The sequence below is a fragment of the Aptenodytes forsteri genome, unplaced genomic scaffold (genome assembly GCF_000699145.1).
Source record: "Aptenodytes forsteri isolate BGI_AS27 unplaced genomic scaffold, ASM69914v1 Scaffold255, whole genome shotgun sequence".
Classification (NCBI taxonomy): domain Eukaryota; kingdom Metazoa; phylum Chordata; class Aves; order Sphenisciformes; family Spheniscidae; genus Aptenodytes; species Aptenodytes forsteri.
The window spans coordinates 11,092,229-11,104,742 of record NW_008794888.1 but is presented as its reverse complement, the minus strand read 5'-3'; the positions used below and the strand labels follow the sequence as shown (position 1 = coordinate 11,104,742).

Sequence of the window (12,514 nt, the reverse complement as noted above, 5' to 3'; positions counted from 1 at the left end):
GGAGGACTGGATCCCGTGGGAGGGACCCCATGCTGGAGCAGGGGAAGAGTGTGAGGAGTCCTCCCCCCTGAGGAGGAAGGAGCATCAGAAACAACATGTTGTGAACCGACCACAGCCCCCATTCCCTGTCCCCCTGTGCCGCTGGCAGGGAGGAGGCAGAGAAAATCAGGAGTGAAGTTAAGCCCAGGAAGAAGGGAAGGGTAGGGGGAAGGTGTGGTTTTTTTTAAGATGTGGTTTTATTTCTCATTATCCTACTCTGATTTGATTGGTAATAAATTAAACTAATTTCCCCGTTGAGTGTTTTGCCTGTGATGGTAATTGCTGAGTGATCTCCCTGTCCTTATCTCGACCCATGAGCCTTTCGTTATATTTTCTCTCCCCTGTCTAGCTGAGGAGGGGAGCGACAGAGCGGCTTTGGTGGGCACCTGGTGTCCAGCCGGGGTCAACCCACCATGCCTTGCCTGGTTGTTATTATAAGCAGAATGCAAATGCATACCTCAAAGCCTTGGAGGCGACCCAGGTTCATCATATCATTGCAACGTTTCGGTACAAGGCACATTAGTTCAACTGCTTTCTGTTAAGGAAAAAGGATGTTGTGTTGTTACAAAAGAATCAGAGGGTTCCTAAAAGCAAAGTGTCAAATAATGAACTTCAATTGTGTGATCGTTGCTAGCAGTTATTCATGGTGAGGCTCTCAAGCACTGAAGATGTACGGTAATGTCTAAAAGAGGATGGTGCACCTACAATGCAGGACTGCACCTTCATCTTTCACTTCTGACTTAAGCTAAGAGAAATACCACATTTAGAATACCAGCAGGATCTTCAGCTATTGTCAAAGGAATACTGGGGTTTTCGTTCCTCCATATAAAGTTCCATTAGATAACATAGCACTATTGTCCACGACATGAAAACGTACCTCTATATCGGAGCACTCCAGACCAGCTTTTTCACTGTACCTCAGGAAGTCCTGGAGAAAGCAGAAAGGTTTGCATTAAGCCACTTCAGAAAGAGAAAACAAAAGATGCCAGTTTGAAAAAGAAAAAGCATATCCAGCAAGTGATTTTCTGAGAAGGAACTTGCTAGTATTAATAAATTCATTTTCAGAGGTTGCTGAACGTTATAACCACTTTATAGATATGGAAAAGGGTTGTGGATGGTTGCTGAAAACATCACAGAAAAAAGACAGAGCTGGGATTAGCCCTTGGGAATGCTTACTTGGTCCCTGTCTTAAGCCACAAGACCACACACACTTGAAGATTTTTCTTTTCCTTTTGGCATTTCAGGGAACACGCTGCTGTCTCTTTGCTAGTGTGCAATTACCAAACTGTGGGCTGATGGCAGCCTGCTTGAGACTAGTTCAAAAAAGAGAAGAAACCAGCTCAGAGCCCCAGTACTGCTGGAGACTACAGGGTAGGGTTCAGACACGCCTAATTTTAGATATTAGCTTGAGACCCCTAGGGATGAATTTTCAGAAGTGCTGAGTAATTGGCATTGTGGATAAAGTCAGCAGAAGCCAGAGTGGTCAGACTCCTTGGGGAAAAAGTTGCAGTGGGCTCCCCAAATTTTAAGACATCAGAATATTCTGGAAATAAGTTTCTTATGCTAATTTGAAGAGAGATATTCAGAAATGGAGGCTATAGCTTTTATTAGAAGCATGCCATTCAGCACCAAAGAGGCTTTATTAACACACTTCATAGAATCATAGAATGGTTTGGGTTGGAAGGGACCTTAAAGATCATCTAGTTCCAACCCCCCTGCCATGGGCAGGGACACTTGTGCGTCTTCATTGTAATTGTAAAAAAATGAATGAAAGTTTGCTCTGAAACTTCAGAGGAAGAAAATTCCTATTTAAAGTTTAATCTTCTATAAAAAAATTCCAGTAGAAAATAAAAAAAAAAATCTTTTTATTATCCTAAATTGCAAACTGCTCCCACAGATGTGGCCCTCCTGCTCTCTGGACATTTTCCATGTGACTCTGTCATTGTATGCCCATGTTTAAGCAGACTCATTTCCTCTTAATTTGATGAAGTTATTCCTCAGTTAAAACTAAGGCTGATTTAAAATAACAGCATCTAACACAAGATGCAGACTATAGTTTAGTCCAAACTGTATCTTTCCACTCACCTTGAGAAGAAGCTGATATTTAGTTATTCTTTGAATGGGTTTGATCAGAAAGTCACTGATGGTCAGCCGTTGGCTTATTTCCTGTTGAAGCTCCTAAAAATTGAGGATTAAAAACAATTGCAAACAATCACAGAGTAAGACAGAGAACATGATAAAATGTCCCAGCAGAGACTTATTTCCACAGAAAGTTGGTCTGTTCTTAATCTTTTGTTTGCAAGAGGAAATTTTAGAGGATTTAAAAATCTGGCATATCCTATTTAGGCAAGGACTGGGTAAAAGTCATGACCGAGCTGGAAGGCGTTGGAAAGCACAGGATCCCTTCCCCCTTTGAGCTGACCGAGCAGGGCTGCAAGGTCTGGAGACCACCCTTTCCACTGCAGCAGGGATTAGCTCACAAATAAGTCCTGCAGAGCACGCCTCATGCCCTTGGGTGGAACGAAACATCTCTCCCTTGTTAAAAAAGCTTCTTTCACATTAATATCTAAATGTGCCTAATCCTAAAGATTTCTTGAAACAGACAAACTTATTGGGAATTTATAAGAGGCACCACCCAGCTCCAATGACTTTTACCTCCTCCCCTGTTTGTAGACTACGGATTAAAAAGTCATTTTATTTTGGACAGAAATCAATGCAGTTGTGGCACTCTGAGGGCCACAGACAGTTAGTACTGGTTTAAATATTTATTACAAATTAACAACATGAGAATTTGAAATAAATGAAATAATAACATTTCTTCCCCATAGCAGAGACTTTAGCAGCATGTGCAGTATCAAAATCTTCTAGAGTTTGTTTTAGATAAACCCCACAGGTCACAGAACAGTCTACTTGACTAGGACTCACAGCTGTAAGTAGCAGTAATGTATAATAAGCAATGCTTACCTCAAAGTATGCCTCATACTCAGCTACTATATATTCAGATCGTGGCTTGTTTTGGCAATATACCACGTACATGTGTAATCGCCGCTCCTGTGAAAGCAAGAGGCACAGCAGCCTGGTGAGATATTGGCTACCGTTCTGTTCTGCTATTAAAAGCTGACAGAAAGTTGCTAAGATGTTCTGTGTGGTCTTCCTTATTTTTTGTTTAATCAAAGATTTAGTTTGCTGAAGTAGGAAAGTAAATTGACAACTGGTTCTCCACTTCTGCACCTTAGGCAAGGGGAGGTTTCCATGGGGGTAGCCAGTTAGAGATGTCGTCCCCACGCTGGTAGGTCTGAAATCTGCTAGAGAGTTGTGCTCTGGCTAATATCACACGAAGGTGTCAATCGTAGCAGTTGGCAAGTACTTGCCATAATTATATTTTGGCAGATGTCCTTGGACACATCAATTTTGCCCCAAACTAAGAAGTCTGCAAGAAGGCAATGATTAATGCTTTAGTTCAATCCAGCTGCTCACTGAAGATGCATAACTATAGGGCTACTTTATGTTTAAATTAAGTTTAGACACGTAAAAGTATCAAGTTGACACAAACAGATGTTTTTGGAAAAGAGTCATCACACCCTAAAGACAATTGTACTAGAGATAGGTAACAAAATAAAACTTACATGCTTAATAAAAAGCTGTGCTAAACGGTCAGGTTCTTGAAGACATTTTTCCAGTTCAGCCAGGAAAAAGCTGAAAGAAAGGATATCAACATTTCAAAATACTTTTTTAGGTCATCCCAGCAGCAAACTAGTTGTCCTTCAGATATATCGGTGCAATTTTAGCTATAGTATTCAATAATAAATGAAAAGGTAAGCTTGGCTTCAGCCCTTAATGGTGGGATTTCTAAAACATTAGATGAGAGCTGTGAAATATGGAGGTCTTGTCTTGCAAACGATCTGCTCTTCTTTACTATTACAGTGGTTTCAATTTTTAAGAAGTGCCAATTGCTATGTAATTGCAAGAGTTGCTTTCCTTCACTGAGAACTCCCAAAGTAAATCTTTTCCATATACCAAAATGCTTGTGAAAACTCAACTGAAGCTTTACCAGGAGTTCTCAGTTGCATGAGCAGATTTAGAGTACTGGTCAATGTGAAAGAGATGCAGAAGTTTCCACTTGAATAAACAAATCAACACGTTTTTGCTGGTGGAGTTTTGGTATGTTCTGTTTTTCACTGTTTTTCAGTATATTACTGTTAGTAATATACTGTAATTCATAACAGTAATAGTAATTCACAAACACTATCTCTGTCCTGACCTGCAGCTTTGGGGAGGTCATTCGTTCTAGCTTGAATGCACTTACCAAGAATATACTGGGATGCCTAAAACTGATGTAAAAACAGCTAAACTAAACTTTAGAAATAACTGGTAGGTTTTTCTAACTGGTAGGCAAATCCTGACAATCTCCCTTTCCGTGATCTTCCTCTTTTTCACGGCAGGATTTCTGCCTCAAATGCCTCCAAGGATTTGCTACAGTAGCCGGATTTGGTGAGAGGACATGCCTGCAATGGTCTGGTCCCAAGAAATCCCAGAACCTCAAAAAGAGATATACGTTGGACAGCTGTCCCAACTATTGCTACCATCAGATACAGCTGCTTCCATAACTCAATCCTCTCTAAATGTTAAATTCATCTACATTTAAATAGACTTCTTGACCCAGATATGCAGAACTAAAAATAGGGAATCCCTCCCTATGTGTTACACAAAACTCTTATCATCACACTTAAACAATGAATGGCACTGGTAAAAACAGTCCGTTGCTGGTATCAACTTAATGTATGGTGAAGCTTTTTCTGACATTTTTTGTTTTGTGCTCACAAGGGCATCTGTCGGAACATGAGGACAGGCCCAGGCCATGAGATAAGCACCTGTGGGACACATGATGGGAAGGATACTGTATTTCCTGGGTGAGGGAAATGTCCAGAGCTGAAGGAATATCCAGTCTGGTGTCCATTGCTCAAGTCTGCACATGCATGCTCAAATTCTAGTTAGCTGGAGCCATAGAGTATTTCTGAGTGGCAGAGTTGAAATGATGACCATATTGTCCATAAGCAAGACATTGCTGTTCATGAAGTTACAGCGGAAATGGCCCAGGGTTTGATATAAGACTTGTGATTCCAGCAGCTTTTCAAAAGCTACTTGTATGAGTAAGATTTTCAAGGAACAGAGTTCCTAACTCAGAGTCAAAAACATCAACTAGGCCAAAGTGTGTCAGAGCTTTCATGTGAGAAGAATCTTGAAGGTATTTGCATTTTATCACCGTACTAGCCAAATACTACTGGTATGGTCAGCCTTTGTGATCCTATCAGCTGCATGTGAAGACGTTCTCGCTACTGAGAACCGCAAGACATAGGAAGGAAACCATGACTTTCCAGCATTGCTACTGCTCATCAGTGGGATGAATTGAGCCTACAGCTGTGACCCAAGAAACACAATATGGCAGCCTCAGTAGCTTTTCTGAGGATCCAGCAAGTACTCCACAAGCAGCAACTCTCTGGGAGCCGTGTTGGGACTGCTTATGAGCAGTAGCTCAGGAGCTGTGGATGGACCACAGTGGTATCTCCCATTGAGCCTCCTGTTGCGGCTCCCCAGCAAGGAGTGGCAGAGCTGTTGGCAGCACAGCATTGACAGAGAGCAGACTCTCTTGTGTGCAGTGTTTCTGTCACACTGACCAGCACTCCTGGCATGGTGTTTGAGCCAGCATAAAGCTGTATCTGTGATCAGAGACAGCATGACAAACACTTTCCCATGAAGCCAGGCAGTGCAAAGCTATAGCTCACCAAAGTTTTTTTCACTGGGAAAAATGATTTTATGTAAGACCGATTCTTTGCATCATGCAGTTGTGCCATTTTTGGCTGGGTAGACAAAGCCCTATATCAGGATCTAGTGTATCGTGAAACTGTGGCTAAAAGCACATGAATTAGAACATGTTCTCAGGATTCAAGGTAGCCATGATTTGTGAAGTTATTAAGCAGCACTTACAAACCAACAGAGACCATTTAAAGTGAGGCAACGTCCTTTGGAAGTTCAGCCCTGAATGACCTGCTGATGTTCAATTAAAAGCAGCTTAGACATACAGATACCATATACCCCAATCCTTTATGGATGAGCGGTTAGAAAGATGCTTAAAAAGGAACTAAACCAAAAACTTACTCTTTGTGCCAGTCATAGATCTGGTGAATATTGCCAAATACAATCTTGTCTTTCCCTTTCATATCTTCAGAAACTCCTTTTTCTTCTATCCTTTTCATGAAGCCCTTTAGGATTAATGATCAGTGATTAGCAAAGGGTTCATTTGAAGGGGGAGCATAATTGCACTCTTTTTTTTTCAAAGAAGCAAAAGTTTAATGTCAGGATTTTTTACATTGAAAACGCTTAAAATACCTTTTGTACAATTTAAAATGAGAAACCCATCTAGATACTTTAAATTACACAGTTTGCTTAAAAGAAAACTTTAAAGGATTTATTCTGCATGTCTACAATACTTATACAAACCATTATTAGATGTCATTGAAGTGACAAGTGCAATTAGAAGATAAAAGTTAAACAAAAGTAGTTTATCAAGCTCTTGGCTTCTCTGGTAAGAGGAAGAAGCCAGACTCTGTACAGAGTTCTTCCATTCATCACCATGAGTATTTTGCGGGAGCACAAAGCCAAGCAGTAAGTTTAAAGAGTCACTTGAATAGGATTTCTCACACCTCCTGAGAGTTTCTTTATAAGCCTTTGGAGCACTGCAGCCCTGTCAGGTTTGCCAGTGGTGCATGATGTAAACAGAAGATAACACAAACATCTTCAAGTTTGGAAGCTGTTGAAAATCACTGTTAGATGGGCTGATAATTCTCCTTGGACTAGTGAATGCCAAAAGCATTGCCGAAAGCCCACTTCAACCACGTGCCTCCAGTTCTGAGTCCTTGCTGGGAAAAAAACTGGACCCTGCACGTGAGTTGGCTCTGACAGGTGATCCCTAGGGATCAGCCAGGTCTTTACAAGTTGAAGCTTAAAAAACTGTAACTGTTTTTGTGAAAAAAAAAAAGGGTCAAAAAAAAAAAAGCCCTCTATTTTCTCTCAAGTCTGTCTGCAAAACAATAATCCATGGGCCACACACGTACCTCAGCACAGATCCAAATCCAGCTTCTGGAAAGGTACTCAGACATAGGAATTTAGTCCAGGTGCAAACTCAAGTAAAGTATGTGTTACCATTACTCAATATGACAGCAAGAAACGCATGAAATAGGTGGTAGGAGCATAAGTTATTCTCCACCATTGCCCTCAAGGCTGCATTAGAGCAGAAAGAGTTTGTCACAAGCAGGGTAGCCAAGAAAAACCTTTGCACACTGGAGTTGAAACCTAAAATACAACATTTGTTAGATGGAAACAAAAATAGTTTCCAAAGGCATTTCTTCTTGTTTCTGTCAACATGAGAAGGGGACCATGGAAGCAGAGTGCAAAATAAAGCCGTTTATTTCTCATGCTGTATTTTTTGTTGTTGTCACTCTTCAGCATGGTGCTTTTTAGTGGAAAAACATTTTGCATAGCAGGGTTTGCTTCAGCTCACCTCCACAACAGTTCCCAAGTCTTTGACGTAGTCTTTTTCAGTCTGTACCAGCTCATTTAAGACAAACCTAAATTAAAACAGAACACATACATATTTGACCATATTCCTTGATGTTACTGTTTGTTCCTCTTACCACATATTGCCCCACCGTCATTCCAAGTCACGTAACACGACTCACTCTTCACTCACTTACAGCTCAGTGGAATGTAAATGACAGAACGTCACATTTCAGGTCAGGGTAGTTCCCCCCCCCCCCCCAGATCCCAGGATGGTGCAAGAGCAGCAGCACAACCAGCTGCCTGTACTTTGAACTACCCCTCCCTGCTCTCCTCTCCTCCACCCCCCCATGCAGCCCTCCTGATAGCGATGGAGACATGTGCTGACCCATTTTGCAGCAAGCAGGAGAGCATTTTTTGCCCCAGTCCCTCTGGCTTTGCCTAAGATTCATCAATTAAGTTTTACTTTGGAAGCTTCAAACACTTGGAAAACAAATCCCACCTCCCGTCATAACCAAGAGCTTAATCTTTCAGACTAGGTAATCTATGGGTGGGTGTCAAATGCTTTACACTGATTTCAGAGCTAATAATCCTGGGTAGGAGAGTCATCTAACGAAGGCCTGATGCATGCAAACAACAGCAAGCTAAAAAAGCCCCTCCTTTGTAAGTCAAACTGACTAATCACATAATGTTATTTCGAAGAAAATTTCAAAAAGTTACAGCTTGCTGCAGACAGTTTGCCTCTCAATTACACCAATACATAGATTTGGCACATGACAAATAAACTCCATCTGTGCTCAAGTTCACTATGGCAGTAACAAGGCTAACGAGATAGAGGAGTGCTTTCATGTCTAATACCACTCCATTCACATCAATCAGCAGACTGACCCACTTGAAATGACAGGGCTGAGGGCAAACAGTGCTAAGATAAAAGTCTGGTTGAAAATATCTAGTGGAAAAAAAAGAAGTAGACTGGCGTTGCAAGGAGAGACTCAGTTATGAGAGGTTACTGAGAAAATAAATCCTGCTCCTGCTGCGCTCCCAACACGTCCCTTGCTCAGACAGAGCAGAGGAGATACTTAAGACACGTGGCAGGAAGAGGTCAAACAGCTTCTTGTTCATTTGAGAGTGAAATCCAGCCCCCTTGGCAGAAGGCAGGGCTGGCAGCGGCGATACCAGATGCTTGTGCTCTCCGAAGCACCCTGCCAAGTTGCGTGCCTGGGTAGTAAACACGCGCGGGGCAAAAGGCTGCTCTTTTACAAAGCAGCAGCGTGTGGCCTGAACAAGCGTATGCTGTACAGTCCCCTCTTGCTGGCTGACCTACCGTGCCCTTGCAAAAGGCTTGCCACATCTCCTCCGCGCGGGGAGGCATGCTGGGAGGTTACTTTTCGGCTTGCACCACCTCCGTCTGCATTGCTCCCCACGAACACAGAGAGCTGCTGAAAAGATGGGGAGAACCTCTCATCTGCCCACTGCCTCTCCCACACCCAGACTCCTTTGGTTTGAGTTACTGCAAGGATACATCTGGCCAAATCCTGCTCTAAAAATGAAGCAGCAGGTACTTGTAGTACTTAATGTTGCCGCACATGCAGGCAGGTGGGTTTGAATTAAAAATCAGTGCAGCAACCAGGTGCCTATCAGGTGAACAGACTACACCTGCAAATTTACACCTCTTTTAGGAACCAGGGTCTGCATCTCCACTACTTACCTTAAACTCAGCACCAGTGTTCCCCCAGCTCCCCTCTTTCTAGCAAGCAGAAAAATCAACCTTGACCCTCTCTATTAGTTCTCTGAAGCCTACCTGACACAGGACCTTAGAGGTACTCCCAAATTTAAAGGTTCCTAAGATGTATGCTGTCAAAAATTCAAGTTCACTCATCTCTTCAGCCGATCACATGGAGCAAGGGCAGGCAGTTGCTTGGAAAGTGGTCACCAGCAGGTATTGACTACACAGCTGTATTTAAAATGGCATGAACTGGAACAAGGATAGAGCCTCCTCACTTCTGAATAAGTCTGAATATCTGGATATCTTGGTAACTCTGTACTAAATCTATACTGAACAACGCTACTTGATGAGACTTTTGCCTTACTGCTCATAGAAATACAGCAATCAAGTCTCATGGAATAGGGGTTTCCTAACACTAAGGCTAACTGCTGGCACACGCGTGCTGGCAGAGACACAGGAAATTACTGCCCATGCCTGTGCAAGGATTCAACTGCTGGTTTGTGCGGAATGGGGGGTCACAGCTCAAGTTTGGAGCTCAGCTGCCTCATATGGCTATGGAATTAAACACAGCGAGACGCAGAGATACAGAACACAGACACAAAGGAGCTGGAGAGGAGACAGATGTCTTGTGCTGAAAGCCACTAGCAGGTGCTCCTAAACATCCTGGCATTTAGGAAATCTGGACGGAGGCAGCTACTAATTACGCATAACATGCTGCCAGTCCCCCTGCCAGAAGCGTCGCACGCTAGAAAGCGTTACTGCATCTATGCTTACAGTGACAAAGGTCTCTGCACTAGAACTGCAACCTGCAGTTAGTTGCCAGTTATCTAATTAATGAATTGCTACTAGAGAAACCCAAGAACTTGCAATATTGAGGAGCTTTTAGGAGACAGTTGTGGGCAGAGATGTTCTCTGCGGGAAGGCTGACAGCTGTCTAGTTGAAAACTTCTCCCATTCAGAAACACAACCAGGAGTGTCATGTCCCTGCCTGCTGCTGGGAGTTGATCCAGCCCCTCACGGTATTGCTTCTCTGGCTTCCTATAACAAACTGCAGGAGCAAATGATGGCTTTCATAGACCTGCGACACTTTGCTCCTGCTTCCTCATCTACACTTAACTACCTCCTTGTCCTCCCCGACGTGGTTTCCTTCCCCGCTTGGCATCTTTCCCAAATGGGCTGCTCTTCTTCCACCTCTCACCTTACCACACTCCAATGAGACATGTATGGACCACTACTTTTCCCATCAATGTATGATTTGATTAGATGATTGCAGTTACCGTTGTTAGTGTAAGAGGCAGTATAAAGAAAACAGCTACCTGAGCTCTCTTTCATATAATTCTTGATTCTGTTTCCCCAATTCTCTTTGTCACCAGCGTAACCATGCATTTAAGAAATGCTTTAATCATGACAAGCTTTAAAGGCACAAGTGTTATTTCTGTTACATTTATGGGAGTGTACAGGTAATTTTAAAAAACAACTTTCATGAACTGTCACAATTTCTTTCCTCTCCCATTACCATGAACACGAGGGTTTCTCAAATGAAACTTTCTCTTCGGTGGCACGTTTCCACCACAAATGCATCTGAATTCTGCCCCTTCCTTTGCTAACAGCTAAGGCAAAAATTTATTATGTCATTCAAAAAATCCTAGTGGGATTCTCTGTTCTTTTCCTTGAAGGTAGCTAACAAGGTCAACCACATATCCCTCTTTGAGAGCTGATTTCACCTCTGGCAATGTGGTAATTACCAAGGCAAACATCTCAGTAATACTGCTCTAGCTGTTCAGAGGCTTTTACAGCAACAGATATTTGCTATCTGGGGGAAAAGCTGCACATTTTAAAGCATGATGATGAACTCCTGAGTGTGCAAGTGCTTTTATAAAGTATTTTTACAGGTTAAGAAAAAACAGAAGCAAGCAGAACACAGTTTTACTCCCAGTCCCATGTTCATCCACTGACTACAAAGTATTCTTTCAGTGCAGCTATGTGTCCTCCTTGGGTGCATATTTCAGAAAGAAGAACCAGCAAGACAACTTACATCCTGCCTCTCATTGCTTTGGCTTTTTGTTCCTCTTCAAGGTTTCGTGGGGGAGTTGAAGGCGTCATTCCTTCATTTAAGCAGCCAGTGGCATCTTTTAAGCTTCCTCCGTAAGATCCTCCTTCAAGGGTCTAAAAAAACCCCAAAGAACAATAGAATAAACATTATCCTTGAACTCCAGCATCAGTGTTATCTTCTGTTTCAAGTCAGTTCTGCAATCAGCACTGCAGTCTAAAACCAAGCAGAGTATTCAGCAATACTTTCCTGCAGGACTTAATGAAACACAACGAAACTAGTTTTAAGTTGATATAAGACCCCCCCAAACATTAAAACAGAGAAGATGTCCTCTTGCCAGAAAGTGGAAAAAGATGTTCCAGTAGCCCCAGGATGAGAAAACTCTTCCAAATTATTTCAAAACAACCTGAAAATATCCTGGTGTCTCAATCCAGGCTACACGTGGTCAGTGTTTCTCTGCCAAAGACTGAATGGGGATTCTTCATAGTGAAGTAAAACACAAAATGAAACAGAAATAGATGGATACATAGTAACATTCCACAATAATTAAACTTTTCCCCAAATCCCTAGAAGGTAATTGCAATTGACCTAACAGCCTGCATGTGGGGGGCAGAAAACAAAATATCCTCTGAAAATACATCTAACTGCATTAATGAAATACTTTTCAATTTGTTAGTCCCTCAATGGAATAAAACTATTTTGAGCAAATTTTCTAGGAATGTCCTTCTCGGTTTCCCATGTCACAAAATGCTCTTTCACCACTTACTCCTTATCAAGCACCCTATGAACGCAGACTATCTTCATGTACCAACATCTCAAACCGAGAAAACACCAAAACCCTCTGAAATGATTGGCTAGATAAAGCTGCTTGCACAGAGTTACAGTAATTTAATGATGACTGTGGGTTGTTTTGTTTTGTTTTTACTCGCTTCATCCTTCCAGTATACATAAGGAAATGAACCTTTGTAGGTTCATCGTAACACTGCTTTAATCCTGACTTGTTAATTGAGTTAAATTTGCTCAAAGCAAACATTTACCTAATTTTAGAGGTCCTGGGACATGTAGAAAAAGGTTTAGCTTTTATATTAACATTCTGAACTGTTTCAGGGAAAACTTAAGAGAAGCCAAGATATGAAACAGGATTT

At 42.0% G+C, this 12,514-nt stretch overlaps 1 protein-coding gene across 1 annotated transcript in view; it reads right to left on the bottom strand.

Moving 5' to 3' along the window:
* Positions 1-12,514, bottom strand: part of KALRN (kalirin, RhoGEF kinase) — a 338,232-nt gene that overhangs the window by 12,085 nt on the left and 313,633 nt on the right. Inside the window, exons 38-45 of the mRNA XM_019470941.1 lie at positions 11,355-11,485; positions 7,598-7,664; positions 6,196-6,299; positions 3,666-3,735; positions 3,004-3,090; positions 2,125-2,217; positions 917-967; positions 497-574 (exon numbers count right to left, since the gene is read on the bottom strand). Of these exons, the coding sequence (XP_019326486.1) occupies positions 497-574; positions 917-967; positions 2,125-2,217; positions 3,004-3,090; positions 3,666-3,735; positions 6,196-6,299; positions 7,598-7,664; positions 11,355-11,485 (681 nt within the window). The remainder of the gene's footprint in view (positions 1-496; positions 575-916; positions 968-2,124; positions 2,218-3,003; positions 3,091-3,665; positions 3,736-6,195; positions 6,300-7,597; positions 7,665-11,354; positions 11,486-12,514) is intronic.